At 49.2% G+C, this 24459-nt stretch overlaps 1 protein-coding gene and 1 pseudogene across 2 annotated transcripts in view; one reads left to right on the top strand and one right to left on the bottom strand.

The window, feature by feature from the left end:
- Window positions 1-24459, top strand: part of lyrm4b (LYR motif containing 4) — a 77586-nt gene that overhangs the window by 36732 nt on the left and 16395 nt on the right. The window contains exon 3 of one of the 2 annotated variants that reach the window (XM_030755988.1): window positions 13749-14055. The exons of the other annotated variant lie outside the window; for it this stretch is intronic. Within the exon in view, the coding sequence (XP_030611848.1) occupies window positions 13749-13796 (48 nt within the window). The 3' untranslated portion in view covers window positions 13797-14055. Of the gene's footprint in view, window positions 1-13748; window positions 14056-24459 lie in introns of those variants that run through there. 2 annotated transcript variants of the gene reach the window in all.
- Window positions 19560-21036, bottom strand: LOC115799050 (protein phosphatase 1 regulatory subunit 3G-like; annotated as a pseudogene).

Below are 24459 nucleotides of genomic sequence, written 5' to 3'. Positions count from 1 at the left end.
AGGTTTCGAACAAGATGGAGACGGTGAAAACTTGAGCGAGTCTTCGTGGCAGGACTTCGCCGTGCAGTGAGGAGCATCAGGTGGCGGCCTCCACCTGTTCCAGGCTGAGCTGTAGCAGAAAGGGCCATCAGGCAGGTGGAGATGTCACGTGTATGAGTGGTGGATGCATCGCTGTGGAGATGTGGCATGGTTGTGGTCCGTTCTGAGCAGCAGTGTGGAAGTGTCCTACTACTTTTATGCTGCGTGCTCTTCACTGTCGCCTCGGATGAGGGAAACTCCAAGTATTTAATGGGCTGCAGGAGTGAGCCATAACGAGTCCCTCGTCTCAAAGTTATAATATAACAGTGTCACACAAAAAAAACCACACAGGACAATTATGAGCTGTAAGGGGAAGGACCGATTTCAGGTGCAGTTTCACAAATTTCCCAATTTTCAGGGGAAAGAAGGATCAGAGCAACAGGCAGACATCGAGTGAAAGCTTACTGTCCTGCATTTCTGATCTTAATGAAGATTATCACGATTAGTTTGATCAGCATTGAGATCCCAGTTATTCTTTGATGGCCTCACATAAACCGGCTGCTGCTCTCACACCTTCACATCTTTGCTTCTTCACCTAAAATCAAAAATCTAAATTAATACAATATAAAATGTCCGTTACTCCACCCAGGATCCCTGCAGGGTGGATGTCTAAATGTCGTAGCAGAGCACTCGTACAGCTGTGAGGTCACGCTCTGTTCATGCAGTGCAGGTTTTCCCACTTTGGAAAATCTTGAGTGTGGGGATAGCAGGTCTTTATTCCAGGGAACTACCTTTTTCCTGAAACACTTGTTACTCACCGTCTTGTGTTGTGATTTGACTGTGAGCAGCATGTGTACACTGATGCGAGTTAGCAACCGTTTCCCTGTTTTCTTAGTCTTGGTGCATGAATTATGCTGCAGTTTGTGGTGTGTTTTCAGGTGATTGAATAAGTCGGTTGTGTTGCTTTGTGATGTTGACACAGCTCTGCAGCAGTCTTTGTGTGCGGTTTCTTCTCGGTTGCCCTAAATCTGAAGTATTTCCAAATTCAGACGACGATCTGCTTCGAGGGACGAGCTCTTCGCCTTCTGCTGTTCCACACGTTTGAGTTTTGTTACTCGTCCCGACTGGTTCAGGAGACGTGCTGCACAGAGGGAACAGCTGCAGGGAGCAAACCAGAACAAATTCCCAGCCCTGCAGAATCAGAGGATCGAAGGCCACATGAAGGTTGGTGACCTCTGTGCACTATGACCCTCAGCATCCTCTGACCCCACTCTGTGATTTACGTGGCCTATGACCTCGTGGCTGAATCGTTCCAATTGCTTCCACTTAGTTATAATCCATTAACAGCTGACTGTGGAATATTTAGCAGTGACTGGACTTGTTGCACAGGTATCATCCTATCACGGTACCACGCTGGAACTCACTGAGCTCCTGAGAGCGACCCATTCTTTCACTGATGTTTGTAGCAGCAGTCTGCATGCCGAGGTGCTGGTTTATACACTGTGGAGTGACTGGAACACCTGAACTCAGTGATCTGGATGGGGGGGGGGGGGATACAGTACCTGTGTCAAGGCCCTAAAATGTACTCAGGCACAGGTGCAGCAGAGCTCAGTACCCTGGAGAAATTGCAGGTTTTAAAGTGCTGAACAGAGTAAACTGTCTGTTTTTGGTTTGGAGCTTCAGGCGATGGAGTTGGTGTAAAGTGATAAAGCTCCTGAAAGGGCCCAGAGAGAGAGAGCTGCTGAGACACAGAGAGACAGAAATGAAAGCAGATGAAAGTTTGTACTTCTTGAAAGTTTCTTCTCCTTGATGAAGACTCTTAGTTAATTGTCTCGGGTTGCTGTTTCTTTCAGTCTACGTTTCTCTGATCCAAATGCTTCGTCTTCAGCGTGTTGTCTGGAAATGGTGGAGTGGCTTCACCTCTCCTCAGATGATGCACCTGAAGTTTACATCATCTCATGCAAAAGATTTCATACAGTAATGAACCCAACCGCCTCTGTTTCTGTGGCAAACTGTGCGGCCAGAAAAAGCTTGCCTGACATGTAGATATTTGTGTGTGCGTGTTTGAGTATCTGTACGTATAATTAGTGGGTGAAGTGCTTATATTTCTTTACATCATCTGACATTTGAAAGTAGAGAGAATGAACTCGGTGAACCAACGTTGTCTCGGCTCTGTCTGCCCGTCCGTCGGATGGAAATGTGATGGTCTTCATCAATCTGTGGTTACGTAAAGCACTGAGGGTGTGCACAGCAGTCACATGACCTGGATGAAGAATCTTCATAAACACGAGAGACCAAGCTGCAGCCTCCAATGCTAAAAATCGAAGTGACACAAAGCGAGTCCCTGCAGACCTCCATGTTCACACGTCCAAATTTACAGCAGAAATGTTTTACACATTTGGGCTAATTTTCCCTTTCATAACAATGGGGGGTAAAGTTATTTATAACTCACAAGAAGTTGGTGCTCCAGTTTAGGTAAGTGAGACACTGGCCAATTCAGTTCAGTTTTATTTATACAGCACCAAAACAGTCGCCTCAAGGAGCTTTGTATTGTGGGTAAAGACCCTCCAATAATACAGAGAAAACCCAACAGTCTAAACGACCCCCTATGAGCAGCACTTGGTGACAGTGGGAAGGAAAAACTCCCTTTAACAGGAAGAAACCTCCAGCAGAACCAGGAACATCCTTTGTCCCTTGGTGTGCCTGGGGGAGGTGGCTGGAGAGAGGGAGGTCTGGGCATCTGCTGCCAGACCCGGGCCGATGGATACCGTTTCTCATGTTATCCTGCTGTTTAACACTAATTAGCAGGTATCAGTGTCTGTGCGTTGTCCCCATAAAGTTCATAGGTGGAACTTACTAATCATGCTGTTAGCTGATAACTTAGCACTGTACCCAAATGTGGTCACTCCTGGTTCTAAAGGATTTAGCAAGATGGAGGCCCAAAATGTTGAGGCTTGAAAGTGAATCAGCGGCGCTGCACTGTGTCCATGTTCTAAATAAAGTCTATGATATGAAGGAGCTTTGGTCTAAATTTCATTGTACTGGAATAACGATAATAAAGACTATTCTGTTTCACACAACGGTCAGGTGAAAAGGTCAAAGAGCACTGGGAGTTTGGGGTCCAGACATTACTTAGTGTCATGTAGTCAAACCCTGGAGGAGGAGTACAAGGCCGACTGGAGTTTTTGTCAGCATTGTGCCTGCATCGGTGAATTTCCCAGGCTAATAATAACTGAATCCTTGAAGCACTAAAAATAACCTCTTCCACCCTCAGGAAACTCGTGCTTCTCCTTGTTTCGGTTAATGAGGGAGTTTAAGTGATGGCTGTACCAACCTTAACAGGTGAGAGTTAGTTGTTTTGGTCCTGGCTCAGTTTTCCTTCCTCCTGCCGCGTGACTTTGAGGGCTAAATATTTATCCGCGGAGCCGGTCGTCAGAGAGTTAGATGCATTTTTGCTGCCTGCTGCTCTGCTCTCATCTCCTGACAAATGGAAAGTCTGAAACAGTGTGGAGCGCTCCTTATGCTCAGTTTATTATCTACCTGAACACCTCTCATCCTCCGGCTGTCCTCACTCTCCATCTCTCTCTCTCCTGCCTGAATTTCAGTCGTGTCGTCCGAGCCCCTCTCTCTTCTCATCTTTCTTCCCCTCTTTTCTCTCTCTCACAGGAGAAATCCTCATTTTCTTTGTCTGAGCTGCTCTGTTGGCCACCTCCGGGTTTCCCTCCGTTGCTTCATCTCTTTCCTCCCACTTTCAGCGGCTCTTTAACTTCGATTTTTACTGTCTCCTGCTGTTCAGGGCAGCATTTCTTTTTTAACGGCACACCACTGTGGAGGATTTTCACCGAGATTAGTAGCTATTTCCACAGTTCCACCATCCGCCCACCATCAGGATACAGAATAGTACAACATCCAAAATTATTTTTGCGGTCATTAATGCAAACATGACCAGCCTATGTGCCATGCTAGGATTTTAACCTGCGTCTTTAAGGGCGAAAAAGGCCACACATACTTTTCTCTCCTGACAGGAACTCCTATCAGAAATCAGGCTTGGTTAAGAAGTTGAGTTTTGGGAAGACTCTGCTCTGTTTTCACTGAGTTTGGGTCCTAATAAAGGACTTATTGGTTGTACCTAACACACCATCTGTCTGCTGTTTAATATCACCCCAAACTACAGCCTCCAAAATGGAAAACGTTTTCAGTGGATATAAAGGATTAATGCTCATGAATGTGGGATTTACTGCAAGTTGTTAGATGTTTACTGGCTTTCACCTTCATAAATCAAACTGTTTTTCCCCTCAATTTTTTTCCTGTTTTGCGACCAACTTAATGTTGTTTGCTGGGCAAACAAAAAGTTGCTAGTTCAGTTCCAGGCAGAGACACAAATCCAGCTTTGGGGTTGCATCAGGGCATATAGGCATCCAGCGTAAAACTCAGCCAAATCAAACGTATGCATCTACCCGCTACAGTGACCTCTCGTGACCTAGCGCCGCAAGAAACGGCTGCATGACCCAAGGACACATATCCCCCTTTGGATGGTGTTCTGTAACTGCAATTTCCAATGTGTGAACTTGTTCACCCACATGGCAATAAAACTTCATTCATTCATTCATTCATTCATAAGGGAGCAGCTGAAAGTAGTTTCTTTAGTTTTGTAACCAGCAGACTGAAACTCGTACCAGGTTCAGACTGCATGATTCAAAGCAGGAAGCTGTTCTCATCCATAAGGATGTTTTTGTGAGATGTGCCCGCATCTCACCAGTGTCCTGTTAACGGCCCCATGGACCTGAAGTCCACATGAGGACGTTAGATGGGTGGCAGAAGTCATGGGTTTGTCAGCCAGGAGACTGTTTCCATCCCACTCAGACTTCTTACCTAGTTGTTAGAATTAGGCACTGAAGGCTAGTTGACTAGATTTAGGCGTTAAAGAGTTCTCTGCTTTGTTTAAGCGCTGAAGACTTCTCGGTTTGGTCCGAGCCCTGAAGGCTTGTTGGCTGGTTTTAGGATAAGTTTGTAGTTTACAGTCTTATCTCATTTTGACAGCCCAGCAGATTTATAACAGGACCTTCACTGATTGTTATTTATTACTGTTATTATCCTTTATTTATCCAGTTAAAAGTATCATTGGGATTAAAATCTCTTTTCCAAGAGATGGGATCTTTATTCAGGTGGACTCTCAGTCCTCTTTAAAAATGAGCACCATACATGCCAAACATATGTTCATGTTAGAGTGCAGCTCATTCTTTCAGCAGAAAATCTTCAGATATTTTTCAGGAAAATTTGTATGTGAGATATTTGCCATTCTCTGAGTGTTTTTCCAAACTCTGTTGAATAATGAGAGGGAGCTTTGCTGCACATTTGTCCCTGTGTGCAGCTTTGCTGGTTAACTGCACCTTTCATAGGCTGTTACGAATATGGATGTAGTTCCATTTGACTCGACGATGAAGTTTAGAGCACGTCTGGATTGCAGCAACGCTGTCAGAGGAGCAGCTGTGATATTTCAGACATACGGAGGCTCTCCATTCAGTCCTCCTCAGTCTGCCATGCGAGCTGGAGTGAGCGCAGCAGTGTGATGTTAATCTTACACCTCCTGCCTGGTGGGAGTGGGACTGAAGGTCAGCCAGTCACGACTCAGCAGGGAGAGAGGAGTGCGTGCTCATGGTTTCCATACTGCTCCCACTTGTTCTGTGTGAGCGGGATTGAAGCTGAGCCGATGGATTTGAAGGTATGTGAGGAAGGCTAAGTTTAGCTTCCCATTATAACACTCATCACTGTGATTGTCTTTATGTAGGAGAGCGCTCTCGGGAGACTTCGGCATGCCAAGTGTAGCGGCATATGTTTTCCAGAATCCTTATGTCTCTCTAAATGAATGATAATGAAAACTTGATTTCAGTTTTATTTGGATCCAGTCCTCTCACAGTGAGACAAAGACCTACAGTATCAGAGACAGAACCCCAACAATCAGATGACCCCCCCCCCCCCCCCCCCCCCCCCCCATAACAGGAAGAGACCTCCAACAGAACCGGGCTCAGGTAGGGGCAGCCATCTGCTGCGACCCGGCTGGGGGGGGGGGAAGAGAGGAGCTTATCATAGTGGGAAACCCTGAGGTCAGTCCCATAGTTGAAGCTGGGGTTATCTACAGCTTCCTGTCACAGAGAGCAGGGTTACCGCCATCTGTCGGGGTCGCAGTGGGTGGTGCTGTAACATCTCAGAGTAACTGACTGTTTCTGCAGCCATCGAGCAAGATCAGCAACATTTAAACGTGTCGTGCATATCCCCCAGTAACTAAACAGTCCATCCATCCATCCATCTGTCCGTCTGTCTGTCCATCCATCCATCCATCCGTCTGTCTGTCCATCCATCCATCTGTCTGTCTGTCCATCCATCCATCCATCCATCCATCCGTCTGTCTGTCCATCCATCCATCCATCCGTCTGTCTGTCCATCCATCCATCTGTCTGTCTGTCTGTCCATCCATCCATCCATCCGTCTGTCTGTCCATCCATCCATCCATCTGTCTGTCTGTCTGTCTGTCTGTCCCCATCCATCCATCCATCCATCCATCTATCTATCATCCATCCATCTGTCCATCCGTCTGTCCATCCATCCATCCATACCCATCTATCCATCCGTCCCTCTGTCCATCCCTTTTCTTCTGCTTATCCAGTTCAGGGTCGTGGGGGGCTGGAGCCTATCCCAGCTGTCACAGGGTGAATCATGTTTTAAGTTGCACTAAAATGTGTGCAGTCTACATAAGTGGCTCACGCTGCTGCAGCATTTCTACCTGTGTGTAGCATACCTGCGTTGCTCTGCAGCTTCACCACCCAAACACTAGCTGGTGGTGGAGTGTCTCTGTTTGAGCTGATTGAAAAATGGCAGCAGAAGAAGTAGCTGGACGTGCACTGGAGGAAATGATTGGACTAAAGGTCTCAGTGGCTGCACTGATGTGATGTGTAGTTTTTGGGAGGTGTGTGTCAGGTTAGAGTGGGGGTTTCAGGGGGTTCAGATTTAGCAGAGTTCCTCTCCAGTTTGCTCCTTTAACACATACTGAGACGCTGAGGAACAGTTAGCAGCACATCACATCGTAGCATGTAGCCCAGCAGCTAACAGCAGTTCTTCTTCAATGACATCAAAATAATTTGTTTGATTGATTAGTATTTCTAATCTAATCAAAGCCTGAGAGCAAAGTGAGGCCCAGTTTTTACTTTGGTGTTCCTAATAAAAGGTAATCAGGACTATGATTATTATCAATGTGTCCTGATCCGTGATGCACTTTTCCTCCACAGATTCTGACATACATCCCATTGATCAGCAGCAGGAGTTAAACTAACCCCAACCCCGGTTAACTCTGTAGACTGAATATCCCAGCATGCACTGCCTTCATCACACCTGCTCTTTGGCCCTAGTTGAGTTACTTATGTGTCTTAACTGAATAATCCCAGTGAAGTATTGGTGGGTTTAATGGTGTTTATTTAGAGCTCCTCTTCTTCTATTATTCATGAAGTGACGGCGGCTCGAATAAAGAGATGAAGACAGAAAGAGGAACAAATGTGAGGAGAGATGAACCGGGTGAAGATGGAGAGCCAGCGAGGCCATCCCTTTGTTAGGAGCCACAGCCGCAACAATTTACATGAGAGCCAAGCCTCCTTGCAGCTGATTGGTCCAGAGAGCCCCCCGCCTCACCTCACCCTCCCTCCCTCCTACACCACACTTCAGCCAATCAGGACCTCACACACTCTGACCGGGCGAGCGAGGGCCTCCTCTGATGGGAGAGATGAAAGAGAGTGGTTTTTATTTGTGGTGTATTAGAGAGGAGGAGGAGGAACAGACGGAGGTGCAGTGGACGGTTATCTGTGGACTGATTGTGCCCCCTGGTGGTGCCATGGTGATATAACCACACAGTTCTCCTGCGAGAACCTGCAGTATGAAACGTCACACACAGACCATCAAACCTGAAGCTGCTGTCAGACTCAGTACGATGTTCTCAGTCCAGTTCATGCTGCTCCTCAGGAACACGTCAGCACAGCGCCGCCTGCTCTACATAATGAGCTCCCTGATCGATCAATCGATCAACAGCAGCTTTCATGCAGGTTCAGAGGGCTTCACTGACAGAAAATCAAGCTTCAAAATAAGATAATTAAACCATATATGTGTGTGTATGTATATATATATATTTATATATTTATTAGGGGTTGCACGACTTAAGATTTTTTAAGGTTGAAGTCAACATGATGAAAGTCGAGTCGACAGCGAATAGTCGCTATGACGTCATACGAACTTGAGACACGATGCTGTGCAGTAACTTACAGGCTTTATTACCCATATTCACAGATGAAATTCTGTTCCCCCTGTGTCAGAGAGCGCAGGCAGGGAGCGGATCCGACAGTCTTCACGGCGCTTCTGATTGATTTCTCGGTAAAAGTCTTTTACAGTGTTTATTCCTCTCATCAAGAACAACAACTCCTGTGAATATGAAAACATTTGCTCTTTATTTGCCAAAGTTACACGGGGGGAACAGATTTTCATGGGGAAACAGAATTTTCCACAACACCGGAACAGCTAAATACCTTCTGCTGAGTTTTGCCAAACAGGGAAATCTGTCCTGATTGCTGGCCCACCACTCCAGCGGGTTCGCCATGGTGGGAATCTGTGGTTAAAAAAAAAAATCACGGACCTCTTCTGCAGCAGTGGAGACGTGTGCTGCTGATCTCCTGTCACTCTGGTAATGTGGCCCAAAACGTTGCTCAAAATCCTTTCAAGTGACTGTGCATCACGGTCGTACTTTTGTTGTACTTCAGCACAGCTTTGCAGATTTGGCATGTAACGGTAGTTGAACCAGAAGAGTCATCTTTAGTAAAATACTTCCACACTGATGATTTTCTAGCTGTTTCCTCGTCCTCGCCTTCCGTCTGTTTGAAATCCATTTTGTCGCCAGCAGTCACGTGACTGCGACTAGTCAACGTGAAATTTAAAAACTCACGAGATTTCCTAGAATCGACTACTCGACAAGTCGACTAGTTCATGGACTTTTACACGTTAATTTCGATTAATTAATTACGGGGAAAATAACAAATTAAAGATTTTAACGCATTTTAATCGCACTTTCCACCGTGGAACGTTTCTCAGTGCACGAGTTCCAGGCATACAGATTATATCGACACACAATGTCAAAAATCAGGGGCCGCATCGTTCGAAGGACCCGGCCATCCTTCGCAGCCCACAAAGACCGCAAAGGCCGGAAGTGAGCGGCTAGCCTTCATATCAGCATCGCCTGCCCTCACCTCTGCGTAGCTCATGTCGCTGTGAGTGTGAAGCACAGCTGTGTAAAAGCAGCTGTTAAACGGAGAACGATCTTTTTCTCCTTTTTGTGGTTTAATTTGAAGTCTTTAATTCAAAATAAGCTGTTAAAACAAGCATAACACATTTCAACATCAAGGAATACAGCTGAGACAATGATTAATTTCCAATTGTATTAAGTGAGACATTAATGTTGAATAAAACTATCCAGTTATGATGCTTAACTTTAATTTCAGGAGTTTGCTTATCACAGGAGCACTTCCACCCTTCATTGGTCTGTGTAGTAGACTGGTGGGAAAATAAACAACATTTTAAAACGTAAGCTTATGTATATTGATTCATTCATCAACCAAATTTAAATTAATATTTCTCATTTTAAATTTAAATGTGATTAAAATGCGATTAATTTCGATTAATCAATTACAAATATATATATATATATATAAATAAATAAAGAGGGACTTCAGACTGGTAACAGGAGGTGGGTCGTTTCTGACATTGTTACTCTGACCTGGTTTTTCTGCTCTGGGATTGAAGCTCGTGTCCCAGAGTGGTCACATGTTAGCACTTTACACATGACTGCGTAGTATTAGCAACTTCTACCCTGTGTTGTTCTGTTTATTGTATCCATCACTTCTCTGTATCTCAGATTGGAAGGGGGGGGCATTTTCTGATTTCTGGGCCACAGCATTCCTGACTTTGGGAATGCTACTGTAGAGGGAGGGAGGAAGATAACGGTGATCCCTGAGCTTCCCGTTGTTGTCCACTTTAAAACCAAACCAATCCCAAACAGGTCGTTTGTGGATTGTGGAGGCTGCTTCACACACGTGTGTGTGTGTGTGTGTGTGTGTTACAGCTCAAAGCCTCAGAGGAGCTTCTGAGCTGCTCTGACCAACAGCTCCAGCTCTCTGAAGGGATTCAAACTACAGACCAAATGGATTCATGGAGGTCTGTGACTGTCAGGGTGATTTAGGATGTCCTGTAATCTGTGAGCACGCCGTCCTCACTGAAACCACCCGTCGTGTACTGAGACGAGTGAACGGAGTGTTCAGACGGGCGAGAGAGTGTGTGTGTGTGTGTATATCACAGTTCACGATTGATTTTGTCTTTCTGTGCTGAAACACGGCGGACCGACCCAACACGACCGATAACGCAGCCACACGCCACACACACACACACACACACACACACACACGGGTTGTATGTACAGTCCAGCTGTCCACACTCGACCATAATTGGCTCCTCTATTTGACAACAGAGTTCAGCTCAGCACTGTTGACATAACACAGCAATGAGGCTCTGTGGACATGAACACACACACACACACACACACACACACACACACACACACACACACACACACACACACACACACACACCCCTCAGGACAAAGTCCACAGGCTCGCAGTGATTGGTGTGTCAGTGTGAGTCTGAGCAGTGAGCGGTGTACCTGAGGTGGGAACAGAGACTTCCTGAACCTCACTGCTGACACCACACACACACACACACACACACGTTTCCATCCCTCTGTGTGGGTGCGTCTCATTCAGTGCAGATTTGTACACCCTTCGGTCAGTCCTGCGAATGTGTAAAACTGCAGCGGCCCCGGCTCATGATTTGTGCCTCCTCGTCTCCTGAAACCAGTCTCAGAGCTCCGTGTTGAAGGAGGTCTCAGTTCCTGCAGTCAGGAGGCAGCAGGAGGCACCCCGATGCACAGGTGTGACCGTTTTGTAGCTTCAGGTATGAAAGAGGTGGGGCCACAGCTGGATCGTCCAAACCACAGATAGAGGAGGACTCGTGCTTTTTCAGGACGCCTCATTTCACCTCCACTCCTCTCCTCCTGTCTCCTCCTCCACTCCTCTCCTCCTGTGTCGTCCTCCACTCCTCTCCTCCTGTGTCGTCCTCACTCCTCTCCTCCTGTCTCCTCCTCCACTCCTCTCCTCCTGTGTCCTCCTCCACTCCTCTCCTCCTGTGTCCTCCTCCACTCCTCTCCTCCTGTCCTCCTCCACTCCTCTCCTCCTGTGTCCTCCTCCACTCCTCTCCTCCTGTCTCCTCCTCCACTCCTCTCCTCCTGTCTCCTCCTCCACTCCTCTCCTCCTGTGTCGTCCTCCACTCCTCTCCTCCTGTCTCCTCCTCCACTCCTCTCCTCCTGTCTCCTCCTCCACTCCTCTCCTCCTGTGTCCTCCTCCACTCCTCTCCTCCTGTCTCCTCCTCCACTCCTCCCTCCTCGCCCCCTCTCCTCCTGTGTCCTCCTCTACTCCTCTCCTCGTGTCTCCTCCTCGCCCCCTCTCCTCGTGTCTCCTCCTCGCCTCCTCCTCGCCTCCTCTCCTCCGTCTCCTCCTCTCCTCATCGTCCTCCTCCTCTCCGTCTCCTCCTCCTCTCTCACCTCCTGTTTCCTCCCGCCCCCTCTCCTCCTGTGTCCTCCTCTACTCCTCTCCTCGTGTCTCCTCCTCGCCTCCTCTCCTCATGTCTCCTCCACTCCTCACCTCCTGTTTCCTCCTCGCCCCCCCCTCTCCTCCTGTTCCCCCCTCTACTCCTCTCCTCTTGTCTCCTCCTCGCCTCCTCTCCTCTCATGTCTCCTCCTCTCCTCGTGTCTCCTTCTTGCCCCCTCTCCTCGCGTCTCCTCCTCGCCTCCTCTCCTCGTGTCTCCTCCTCGCCTCCTCTCCTCATGTCTCCTCCTCCACTCCTCTCCTCCTGTCCCTCCTCCACTCCTCTCCTCCTCCTCGCCCCCTCTCCTCCTGTGTCCTCCTCTACTCCTCTCCTCGTGTCTCCTCCTCGCCCCCTCTCCTCGTGTCTCCTCTCTCGCCTCCTCTCCTCGTGCTCCTCCTCGCCTCCTCTCCTCATGTCTCCTCCTCTCCTCACCTCCTGTTTCCTCCTCCCACCCCTCTCCTCCTGTGTCCTCCTCTACTCCTCTCCTTGTGTCTCCTTCTCGCCTCCTCTCCTCATGTCTCCTCCTCTCCTCACCTCCTGTTTCCTCCTCGCCCCCCTCTCCTCCTGTGTCCTCCTCTACTCCTCTCCTCGTGTCTCCTCCTCGCCTCCTCTCCTCATGTCTCCTCCTCTCCTCGTGTCTCCTTCTAGCCCCCTCTCCTCGTGTCTCCCTCCTCGCCTCCTCTCGGTGTCTCCTCCTCGCCTCCTCTCCTCATGTCTCCTCCTCGCCTCCTCTCCTCGTGTCTCCTCCTCACCTCCTCTCCTCGTGTCTCCTTCTTGCCCCCTCTCCTCGTGTCTCCTCCTCGCCCCCTCTCCTCGTGTCTCCTCCTCGCCCCCTCTCCTCGTGTCTCATTCTTGCCCCCTCTCCTCGTGTCTCCTCCTCTCCTCATGTCTCCTCCTCGCCCCCTCTCCTCGTGTCTCCTCCTCGCCTCCTCTCCTCATGTCTCCTCCTCACCTCCTCTCCTCGTGTCTCCTTCTTGCCCCCTCTCCTCGTGTCTCCTCCTCACCTCCTCCTCTCCTCATGTCTCCTCCACTCCTCACCTCCTGTTTCCTCCTCGCCTCCTCTCCTCCTGTCTCCTCCTCCACTCCTCACCTCCTGTCTCCTCCTCCACTCCTCACCTCCTGTGTCTTCCTCGCCTCCTGTTTCCTCCTTGCCCCCTCTCCTCGTGTCTCCTTCTTGCCCCCTCTCCTCGTGTCTCCTTCTTGCCCCCCCTCTCTCTCCTCTCCTCCTCCCCTCCTCTCCTCGTGTCTCCTCCTCTCCTCCTCTCCTCGTGTCTCCTTCTTGCCCCCTCTCCTCGTGTCTCCTTCTCGCCCCCTCTCCTCGTGTCTCCTCCTCTCCTCCTCTCCTCGTGTCTCCTCCTCACCTCCTCTCCTCGTGTCTCCTTCTTGCCCCCTCTCCTCATGTCTCCTCCTCACCTCCTCTCCTCGTGTCTCCTGCTCACCTCCTCTCCTCGTGTCTCCTCCTCACCTCCTCTCCTCGTGTCTCCTCCTCACCTCCTCTCCTCGTGTCTCCTTCTTGCCCCCTCTCCTCGTGTCTCCTCCTCACCTCCTCTCCTCGTGTCTCCTTCTTGCCCCCTCTCCTCGTGTCTCCTTCTTGCCCCCTCTCCTCGTGTCTCCTTCTTGCCCCCTCTCCTCGTGTCTCCTCCTCACCTCCTCTCCTCGTGTCTCCTTCTTGCCCCCTCTCCTCATGTCTCCTCCTCACCTCCTCTCCTCGTGTCTCCTCCTTGCCTGTCCTCGTGTCTCTGGTTGGTGGTCTCAGACGTGAGGAGATGAATGGAGGATTAGGTAAATGAGGGAGGGGTCCATGTTCTAGCTGAGCGCAGTCAGCAGAGGGCATTGTGAGGAACATGTGGAACAGCTGGGCTGCTCCTCCTGCTGCTCCTTCAGCTCGGCTCCTGTTGCAGAGGAGGCAGCAGGATACTGAAGCTTCATGTCGTTGTTCTTCCTTGAATAAAAGCTGAGATTCGGTTAGTTTAAAGTCCTCACGCTGTACCTCTTTGACTCTGCAGGTCTCCATAGGGAAGATGTACGAGGCCCAGAAGACCGTGGTGGATTAACAGCTGCAAGGAGGAGGAGGAGGAGAGGAAGGATGAGGACGAAGCAAACAGGATGTGACATCAGAGAGCAAATCACTGCCCTGACATCAGCACCACCTCCAGCAGCTCCTCGTTTGGATCCACTGACTGTCACTGTGAGCGGGTGGGCAGAGATGCATTATGGGAGAGTAGAAGTGGAGTTTAGTCTTTAGTTTTCAGGGATGAGTCTGATCCCGTTTACTGTCACTGAGAGCTGAAAAAGTCTGAATAAATGATTACACATGAACAAATGCTGCTGCTGAGTTTGTTAAACATGAAATAAAGATGAAGAGTCTGGGCTGGGGGGGCGTGTGTGAGTCTGCAGAACTCCACCCACAAAACCTGTTTGGATTTCCTGCCTGCAGCGGGTCACACACTCGCTTCCACAGACAGAGCCGTCCTCGGAGGTGGCAGCAGGTGTAAACCTGCCGAGCATGCAGAGCGACCTGCTGGTGACCCTCGTGGTCAGGGAGCAGCTGAAAGTAGCTGCTTCTTCTTCATGTATTCTTTTATATCGTAGTGTGCTGCTTTGAGAAATACTTGTGCTGCCTGGATTATGGGATTATGGAGGGAAGGGTGTAGTTCAGAGCTCAACTGCAGGTCCAGATCCTGACATGTCGAAGTTTGGGAAAAGCTGGATCTGTGCTGGAGCCTTTTTGAAGGACACACTGACTGCAGCTCTTTTAGAGAACATCTCGAGGATCCTCGGAGGTCGTGATCCTGTGGAGAGCTCAGCTGAAGCTTCCAACTAACCCCAGAAACATTTTTAATCTGCTCTGAGTCTCTGCCCTCTTCCTGTTACATATTTACATGTTCACACTGATGTGAATATCAAAGGTGACCGGTGTAAATCCATAATGCAGGTTTAATGATGGTTTCATTTATTAAGGGAACAAAGATGTGGAACCCCACCTCCCTCTGTGACACTGCCCCCTCATTAAATCATCCATGAACCAGTGAGTCAGCAGCTGTGCAGTTAGTTAGGGTTCCCTCCTCCTGTCCCAACATGTTCACATCAAACGTGAGGCTGAAGAGGATTAAATCACCTAATGGGTGACATCATGCAGCTTAAGTGAACCAATGAAAACCTGACTGGACACACCTGGCTGCGACCTGCAGGTGACTCCAGCTGTGAGCACCAAGCCTCTAACACGTCTCCTTTCCTGCTGTCTGTGCTGAGTCACACGCTGAGAGCGTGGCAGGATGCAGGGGCTCAGGGGGGTGTTTGGTTTGGGAGGAGGAGGGGTGAAGGTGGAGCAGGTGAGTGACCCCCAGGTACTGCTGGCTGCTAATAATAGAGCCATCTGTTGGTTTAAGCACTGACCCACTTACACATAAACAGCAGTGTGAAAGATCACGTTGCTCAATCTGTGATTTTGCTGTTTCATCAGACGAGCGCACGCAGAGCTTCACGGCGTTTCTGCAGAGTCATCACGTGCACCGAGCCAGGCCTGCAGTCACACAAGCCTCTTTCCCACCAACAGGGTTCCGGAGCCGGAGCCGTGAATTGAACCGTTAGGCGGGTTTTCCACCGCCGAAACACTCGGTGCTCGGCCGAAAAACGGGTTCAACTCCGGCCCCAAAACTAGCTGGTCTGAAACCAGGAACCCGTGCCGAAAGTGGCAGAAGGGCGTGACTCTGCCGTCTCAACATCCAGGTTTCTACCATATTACATGTGTTTACAGGAGAAAAGCGAAGCGATTTTCACGGCTGTGAATTAGGTTGGGCTCTAAGGCTGAACCTGCTGCTTTGTATCAGTTCATATCACAGATAAAAGGACACAAAGTGCGTACTTGTCTCTTGCTCTAATCGCTGTGTTTCCCTCTGTGCTGCACACAGATGCTGCTAGTTTGGTTTGGACCCTAAAACGTATCTGCAGCACAGAAAGGGAGCGTGTTCTCCCACGTTTGTGCGCTTCAGCTTCGTGTCCAGACGAGGACCCGCCCACACTCATACGTAAAGGAGCAGTTCACAGAAACGCGGTGGGAACGCGGGCCCGTTCTTAATCGTTTCGCCGGTTCATTGGGATCGGCACAGGAACTTGCTCCAGCTCCGGAACCTCTCGGTGGGAAAGTAGCATCTCTGACATCTCTCTGAGCCCACTCTAAGCCACTCTCTGAGCCCACTCCAAGCCACTCTCTGACCTCACTCTGAGCCCACTCTGACCTCACTCTGAGCCCTCTCTAAGCCACTCTCTGAGCCCACTCCGAGCCACTCTCTGACCTCACTCTGAGCCTCTCTGAGCCCACTCTCTGAGCCTGCTCTGAGCCCACTCTCTGAGCCCACTCTGAGCCCACTCCGAGCCACTCTCTGACCTCACTCTGAGCCCTCTCTGAGCCCACTCTCTGACCCCACTCTCTGAGCCTGCTCTGAGCCCACTCTCTGAGCCTGCTCTGAGCCTGTGAGAGATCTAAAACACCTGGAAGCTCTTCAAACCTTCAGTGAATACAGAAAATATACAAACATGAGAGCAGAGCGTCTTCAGTATGATTCTCTGCTTTATGAAATTTCATAAACTCCTGTGGCTCATTGTAAGAACCAAGCGGCAATGAGAGCAATATTACTTTATTAGACTGATCAGCTAATCAACCAATCATTTCACAGACATAACGATTATCAGCTGCAGTTCCTCTGCAGTCCAACAGAGGCAGCAGTGAGTCCCCATAGACTCCATGTTAATAATATTTACAGCTGATACAAAGACTGCTTTAGTCTCTGCAGATAATTTCCCCTTCATAACAGCTGTACAGGGGGGAGGATATTTCTATAACTCACCTGTTTACATTTGCATTATTAGGGGCGTGGCCTGACTGACAGGTGGATGGTGACACAGGTGGCTGTAGCTGCTAGCTGTCTGCTAGGGTTCACCTTGAACTGGACCTCTGGACCGTGTTTGTGCTGTTGGAGCCTTTTGGAGCATTTTTATACATTATCTGACCAGTAATATGGCTGCTGTGGCTTCGTTGGACTGACAGACCGTCCAAGAAGGCGGAGCTCCAGATTGCTGAGTGAGTGCACTGTGCTTGGATGTTACTTTAAATAGTCAGATTTGTTTATTGAATCTTTATGAAATCGTTTGGAGGCCAGAGAAGATGCAGGTAGAGTCTCCTGACGCTGGCCTGAGGGCCTCGTTTCAGATCAGCTGTGAACCTGAGTGCCAGCCAGTAAGGAGCGACCGAAGCAGAGGCTCCCATCGCTCTGCTGGATCCGTCAGCCTGACTCTGATCAATGAAGCTGTGAGTGAGCGCTGAGGAGAGGATGCTCTGATTGTAGAGACACTCCTCAGTGAGAGGAACATCCACTCTAACCCGTTATCAAGCTGTTTTCATTCACTCTGCCTGGCTTCGTCTCCACAGCGTGCAGCAGAGGCTCATGGGTATTGTAGTATTTGGGATGCTGCCAGTCTGATTGGATGGGCCTTCTTGTTAATTTGTCAGATTTTCCAGTGGCCTCTGGTGAGAGCAGCTTTGATTTTGTAGTGATGGAAACGGTCTGATCATCTGCTGAACAGAGGAAGCATCGTCAGGGTCTTTGTGTTGATTGGTTGAAGCGCACTGAGGGTTCCTGCTCCCAAAATCACTCGGAGCCTCCGTCCATGTTGACAGACCAAACAGATGTGCTCAGGTTGGTCAACAGCACTGGACTTTGGCCCCGACAGGCAGGAGGCCACACTGCAGGTTACCTGAATCTGATTCTGGATCAGGATGTCCATCCACACACAGTCATAATGAAATATTATTTTAATGTGTTTTCAGGCCATTGCACTGCTGTTCTCCTTTGAGCTGACTTGGGATCAGCCTGTCAGTACTGTGCAGAAGTCTTAAGCTCCCCTCGTGTCTTTATATTTTGCTTTTGAGGAGCTTCACAGTGAAATTATTAATATTAATGCAGGATTACACAAATCAAGGACTGAAAACATTTAAAATTGTGTCTTTGGGCACTTTGTTACTCACAGCCTGTCACAAAAACACACCATTTGTTGCCATTTCTGCAGTTAAATCTATGAAAATGCCAAAGATAATTTTCCTCCAACAAAGTGATTCTTAAAGAGCTGTGAGCTGAACCCTCAGCGTGTCGCTGCGGGGCGAGCAGTGTGAGGACAACCGTGATCCCAGAGTTCCTCTGTGAGCAGCTCCCAGTTTGCTGCCGGAGCTCGTTTCACTGGGACCAGCTGGACGCTGTGTCTCAGAGCAGCAGCTCAGACTGAAGTTTCTGTCTGTGCAGAAAAGCTGAGCTCCTCCAGTTTTTACTGAAGCTGAGGCCTGTTTAACTCTTCATCTCCACAGATCTGAGCACAGCAGGGAGAACGGGAGCTGATCAGTAGATCAATGAAGCAGGTATGCACACACACCTGCAGCCTGCTGTGTGTGTGCAGGTGCACACTGATTCATGCTGCATGTTTCAGACTGTGATAATGAAGCAGAGGCTGCAGCACAGGAGGAAACATGCAGAGCATCTAAAGCTGCAGCAAGAACAGAAGCAGCTGAAGAGCATCGTGATGTCAGCTGCTGTGGGAGGAGCAAAATGGATTTTCCAAACAGCTTTTGAACCCTGAACCTCTGAGCGTAATGATTTACCCAGCAGAGCTATCAGGTTGTGAGTCTGCACTCAAAATAGTTCCCACTCATCCAGAATTCATTGTGATGTTTGCAGTCAGTGAGCTTCATTCATGGAGCTGCTCCAAAAGAACAAATAGAAACAGGTTCAGGCGGCAGTAGAAAAATCCTACATGCACTCAGAGGAAGTCATTCCTAAAACATGTTAGTGACAGAACAACTAAAAACAGCTAAAAGCTGGATTTGAACTTTAACCTCTGGATCAGGAGCCTCACACTGAACCGGCCGAGCGATCGCAGGTCGTCTCTGAGCGTGAATCTGACTGAAGCAGTCGGTCTGTTTAGTGGGAAGACGCGTGAAATGACAGACGCCTCAGAGACGTCTGCAGCTCACGCTGAAGCTTCTCCTCACAGCAGAAGAAGATGATGGAGAGCGCTGGATAAAACTGAAACACAAAGATCATCTGCACACACAAACACGAGCAACACAACTTAATGCACACAACAAATGAATGAAAGACCACAGCAGTGCCAATAAAGCTCAGAGATGAAGTCCACATGAATGCAGTGAAAAGCTTCTTTCTGCTGGCAGGTTAACAAGCACATCCTGGAGCCTCGTTTGAATCAGTTCCTCTGATAATCAGCTGCATTTTAAGGCTCGTTAGGAACTAAAAACGTTCCATTAGGAGCGACCTGCTGTTAGTGACAGGAAACCGTCCTGAAGCTGCAGCCGTGCAAAGAAAAACAGCAAGAACAGACTTACAGCTTCTTCTTTATTTGCCTCTGAGCGCACACGGCTGCATACAGGTGTGGATCTCTGCTTTTTAAGAGCCTTTTTATTCAGGTCAGCAGCAAAGAGATGAAGAACAACATGCAAAAAAGGCCTCGATCTGAGGATCAGTGCTTCACAGCTGGGACGTTAACGTCCTGCAGAACACAAAAAACTTTATTTATAAGCATTAAACAAAGCAGGAAGTCAAAGTGTGTTGATGACCTTAAACTCAAACATATAAACTCTAAGCATCATCTGCTCTGACCTCAGGAGCAGGAAGAGGAAACCTGCTGCCCGAAGCTGTAAAAACATTATTGACAGAAATCAGATCAGTACAAGTTCACATACATCAGCAACAGTCTGTTTCCCCATTAATCTGCTGTTAGTGTGGAGCAGCTCAGGGTTATTACACAGCTGCTCTGCACACATCTGCACATCCTTACAGAACATCATCCATATCTAACAGTCCAAGAGCAGAAGTTACCTGAACAAACAAAAGTCTAAAGTATCCAAGAGATAAACTATCAGCAGTTTAAAGTGTCCTCTGGGAGAGAGAAGCACACCTGTACCTGTCTTTGAGTTGTACTGCTGTCCTTTAAACACACATTAAAGGCGGAATTTCAGAGGTTTGTGGCGAGACTGCAGGAAAAACACAAAAAGATCAAAATCGGGAAGCAAAGAGTTTGTTACGCATGTTGTTGGATGTGCAGTCTGAGGCATTAACACAGGTTCACTAATCTGAAGAAGAGCAAACAGCACAGATGGAAAGCAGCGACTGCGTGTTGAAGCTTTTCTTTCAGCGCTCTGGCGTTCGGCGAGGCTTTTACGCACGGATGGAGAGGGGGTTTACTCGTGGAAAGCGGCGCTGCCAAAGGGCGTGTCGCCGGGCATGCAGCGGTACCTGAGGGTGTAGTTCTGCCCCTCGTTGTTGTCCCAGAACTCCCCCTCCGCGCTCTTCAGGTAAACGGCGAAGTGCACGGCCGAGCTGGGGTCCATGAAGGGCGGCGTGTTGAGAGTGAAGGCGAAGCGCTCCCCCACGAAGCCCGGCTCATCCGCCGCCACGGGCACAGCCTGCGCGTCCACGTGAGACAGCCACTCGCTGAAGGTGTACCTCACTCCGACCTCCACGCTGGTGCAGCTGTTCAAGACCCGGATCTGGCCGCGCACGTCAAACCGGGAGGTGGTGAGCTTCTCCAAGCAGACCCGCAGCCCCCGGACTCTGCGCTCCGTCTCCCGCAGCTCCGGGAAGCAGGCGACCAGCCGGTCCGTGTCCAGGCTGTGGCGCAGGTCGTTCAGGAGGTCCTGCTGCTCTGATGGGAAGCTCCTGTGCCGGGACAGAACTTTGCTGGGGATCTGCGGCTCCTCCAGGGAGCTGAAGTGCTTCACGCTGGCCAGGGTCAGCCCCATGGCGTCAGCGAACTTCACGCGCTTCCTGCGCTCTCCACCGTGGGGTCCGTTCAGGAGCGCCGCGGGATAGGCTGGCAGGGACTTGGCTCTCCTCCTGTCCCTCATAAACCTCTCCAGGTGAGATGCGTCCATCTCATCATCCAGATCCTCCTCCTCCTCCGCTCCTCCCCACCACCACCATTCCGTTCTCCGTGGGCTGACCCGGGGACGGACGCTCGCTGCCGGCGTGGATCTGAGGAGGTGAGCGGGACATTGATGCCCGGCAGCCAGGCGGCCTGTGCGCTGTGGCTGCAGGCCGGTCAGGAGTCCGGCAGCTTGTATAGAGGCTCCCGCCCCCTCCGTGACAGCACAGCGCGTGCAGTGTTCTCGGGGCGTAGCAGCTGTCACAGAGACACGCGCAGCGTCACGTATCAGATCATCAACCTTCACCTGTTTGCGTGCAGCAACAACAACAGAGGGACAGGCTGAACTGAGCGCTCAGGTTTCCTGACACACTGAGGCTTTGGAGGCACCCCCACCGGGACTGTGATTTAACAGTCCGGGTTCGGTTTGGGTCACGGGCTGTCAGGACTCCACGTGTTCTCCACGTGACTCACTGTTTTCAGTAACACCGTTACTGTCCAATCAAGGGTCCCCCAACCACAGATCCAGGGTCAGCCTCTGAGCCCCCCCGAGGGGCTCCGGACAGACTGCTCAGACATTAAATCATGATAAAAAGCAGAACAGACGGATATCTGATATCAGATATCATATCAGATATCTGATATCTGATATCTGTAGTTCACTGTAAACAACACTGAAGTCTGATCCTCACATTTCATCAGTCATTATTTTTGACTGTTTATTCATGATTTTCTTCTTCTTTTAGTGAAAGTTGGTCAGAAAGTGCAGATGCTAATCACACACACACACACACACACACACACACACACACACACACACACACACACACACACACACACACACACACACACAGAGTTATATAACAGGTGTGGACATGTAGAGGAGGGAGGGGACACACTGGACAGGAGGGAAGGAGGAAGACCTCAGAGGAGGTTCATGGATGTAGTGGAGGAGTGGGCAACTCTCCGGGTTGTTTATGAGTCGGAAGGTTGATGGTTCAATTCCCAGCCCCATTTGTATGTAAATGCTAGGCAATGTGTAGTAAAATAGTGTAGCAGAAGGTGCTTTGAGTGCTCGGTCACCACACAGAGACTGGAGCCTCTCATAGGGTGAGAGGTGAGGTCACCTGGACAGGTCATCAGGGGCTCAGAAGGTCTCGTTTCTTCATAAAGAGTTTTTCTGACTGAGGTCTGAAACTGCATAGAGCCGCAGGTGTAGCTGACACAGGTGGATGAGGCTGTTGCAGCATTTGTACCTGTGCTGCTGCACCTGTGTTGGTCTGTAATTTCACAGGTAATTTTTTTCCCAGAGGATTTGAAATGTGGCGGCAGAAGAAGCTGCTCCAGATTAAAAGTCAATTGAACATTCCAGTCTGTAAGGCCGGGATCACCGCCTCCAGGAACACAAAACTCAGAGGACGTTTTCTCTTTGGGGCTGAACTGATGCCGAGTTTGTGACCCCAGAGCCACAGGTTTGAGACCCCTGCCTGAAAGTTTTATCCATAAAGCTTTGAAACGCACAGAGCTCCACCCTCTCACTGTTTCACTGAAGCCTTCCAAAGTCACACAGTTATGTAACCACGCTCCACGTGGCTCTGCAGCTGCGTCACACAGACGCAAACAAACAAATACCTGACGTCATCAACATCATCATCGCCTTCGTCCTGACATCATCTGAGGGACTGTTTAATGATTTCTTTTTTTTTCCTTCAGGTGTGTATGTGCTGAGAGTTTCCATCCATCCATCCAGGAGGACACTGGGGCATTCCCAAGCCGGTGCAGTGGAATGATCTCTCCTGGGTTTGGCCACTAGGACAAATCCAAAAAATGGCAATTAGGAGATGTTCAGGAGGGATCCTGGTCAGACACTGAACCATCTCCACTGGGTCCTCTTTGATGTGGGGGAGTAACAGCTCTACTGCAGAAAGCCCCGACAAAGAGATTAAGGGAGCAGGACGGGGTTAACGGGGGTCACACCATCGATCCAGGCCCAGGAGGGGGCTTGAGGGTGAGTGCCTGGTGGCCCAGGGGCCCAGCTAGGTGTAGCCTGAAACAGTTACATGGGTTCAGTTTTCTGTCCCTCACACGGCGATGCTGGTTACAGGGGTGTGTGTGCTAAAGAGATCTGATGTGTACAGCTGATTACGTCCTTTGTACAGTGCTGACGGTGGTGAGCGCAGTTGCAGCAGTCTCAAACATCTTTGTTTCCTGCTGCTGTTCAGGCCTGTTGGAGCTGTTGTAGTTTAATTTAAGAAGCAGGTGTCAGTTCACCTCTGCAGATGGGCTAACAGATGCTGCCCCCTGCTGGTGTCCTGCAGAATGACAGAGCGCTCTAAGCTCCTGTTTTTCACTGCAGTGACACTTAAAATCATTCACAAAGATATTCTTAAAGACATTCACTGAAACCAAACATTTTAACTTACTGATTAAAATTTGGGGATGAAAAGGAGTAACTTTTAATCTGAAAAACTCATAATTTGGACATTTTGTTGTAACTTGATTGTAAGTCACTGATTTTTTTTTTTTACTAATTTAAACCTTAAATCTAATTTTTAAAATCCAAACTGCATTTTGGCCGTTTGGATTTTTATCACTTTGTTGTCTCATTGATTTGTTTTATTGACTTTTTCTGTGTTTGGATTTTTGTTTGTTTAGTTTTGTTTGTTTGGGTCAGCTGGACAGACTAATGTGCAAAAGTCTTGAGCCACCCCTCATTTTTTTCCGTTTTGCTTCCATTTTTAATGTGGTCTTGAGCAACAGTTTTCCAGCTTTCTGATGGCATTTACAGGTTTTTCTTGGACACTGACTGCCTTTCATCAATTTTTAATTCAATTCAATTCAATTTTATTTATATAGCGCCAAATCACAACAAACAGTCGCCTCAAGGCGCTTTGTATTGTGGGTAAAGACCCTACAATAATACAGAGAAAACCCAACAGCCAAAACGACCCCCTATGAGCAGCACTTGGTGACAGTGGGAAGGAAAAACTCCCTTTAAACAGGAAGAAACCTCCAGCAGAACCAGGCTCAGGGAGGGGGGGTCATCTGCTGAGGGGGGAGAGAGACAGGACAAAAGACACACTGTGGAAGAGATTAATAACTGATGATTAATACAGAGTGGGGTATAAACAGAATCCATCATGGGAACCCCCCCAGCAGCCTAGGCCTATTGCAGCATAACTAAGGTTCAGGGTGACCTGATCCAGCCCTAACTGTGTCTGTCTCCCCCCTCAGTCCACTCCTTGTACCTGATCATTAAGCTGCTTACCTCTGAGCAGTGAATGATCCGAGCTTAATAAAGGCTCCTCACTCAAAGGATGAACCGGAGCTGGATACTGTGGATTTCTGTTTCATTTGGATTTATAGTCTTGTTTCTGGCACAGGTACACCTGTAACAGGTTTGTTTAGCACTGGTCCAGCCCATCTGAGCTCGGATTGGTCGGGTTTGAAGACGCCGCGCAGACTCCGAGACGCTGAAAATGCAGAAACTCCAACTTAACTCCGCCACGTTTTCTCCCTATAAGGGAATCCCTAAGCCCACAAAGGTGACGTCAGTATGATGGCGACGATTACGTCACGTTTGTTTACTAGCCTGTTGAGTGACGCGACCGTTTGAGCCGCGCTGTTACACAATAGCAGAAGCGTTTCCGGTGCCAAACTGATCAAACGCTCTAAAGTAAATTGATAACAAGCTCAACTGAGCCTCGCGGATCACGCATGTTTCTCAGAGCGTGTACATCGGGGTGTCCGGAACACGAGCCGCGTGGCTCTGTTGTTGTTGTGTGTAAA

The sequence above is a fragment of the Archocentrus centrarchus genome, chromosome 20 (assembly GCF_007364275.1).
Source record: "Archocentrus centrarchus isolate MPI-CPG fArcCen1 chromosome 20, fArcCen1, whole genome shotgun sequence".
Taxonomy (NCBI): domain Eukaryota; kingdom Metazoa; phylum Chordata; class Actinopteri; order Cichliformes; family Cichlidae; genus Archocentrus; species Archocentrus centrarchus.
This window is presented reverse-complemented; position numbering and strand designations above follow the sequence as displayed.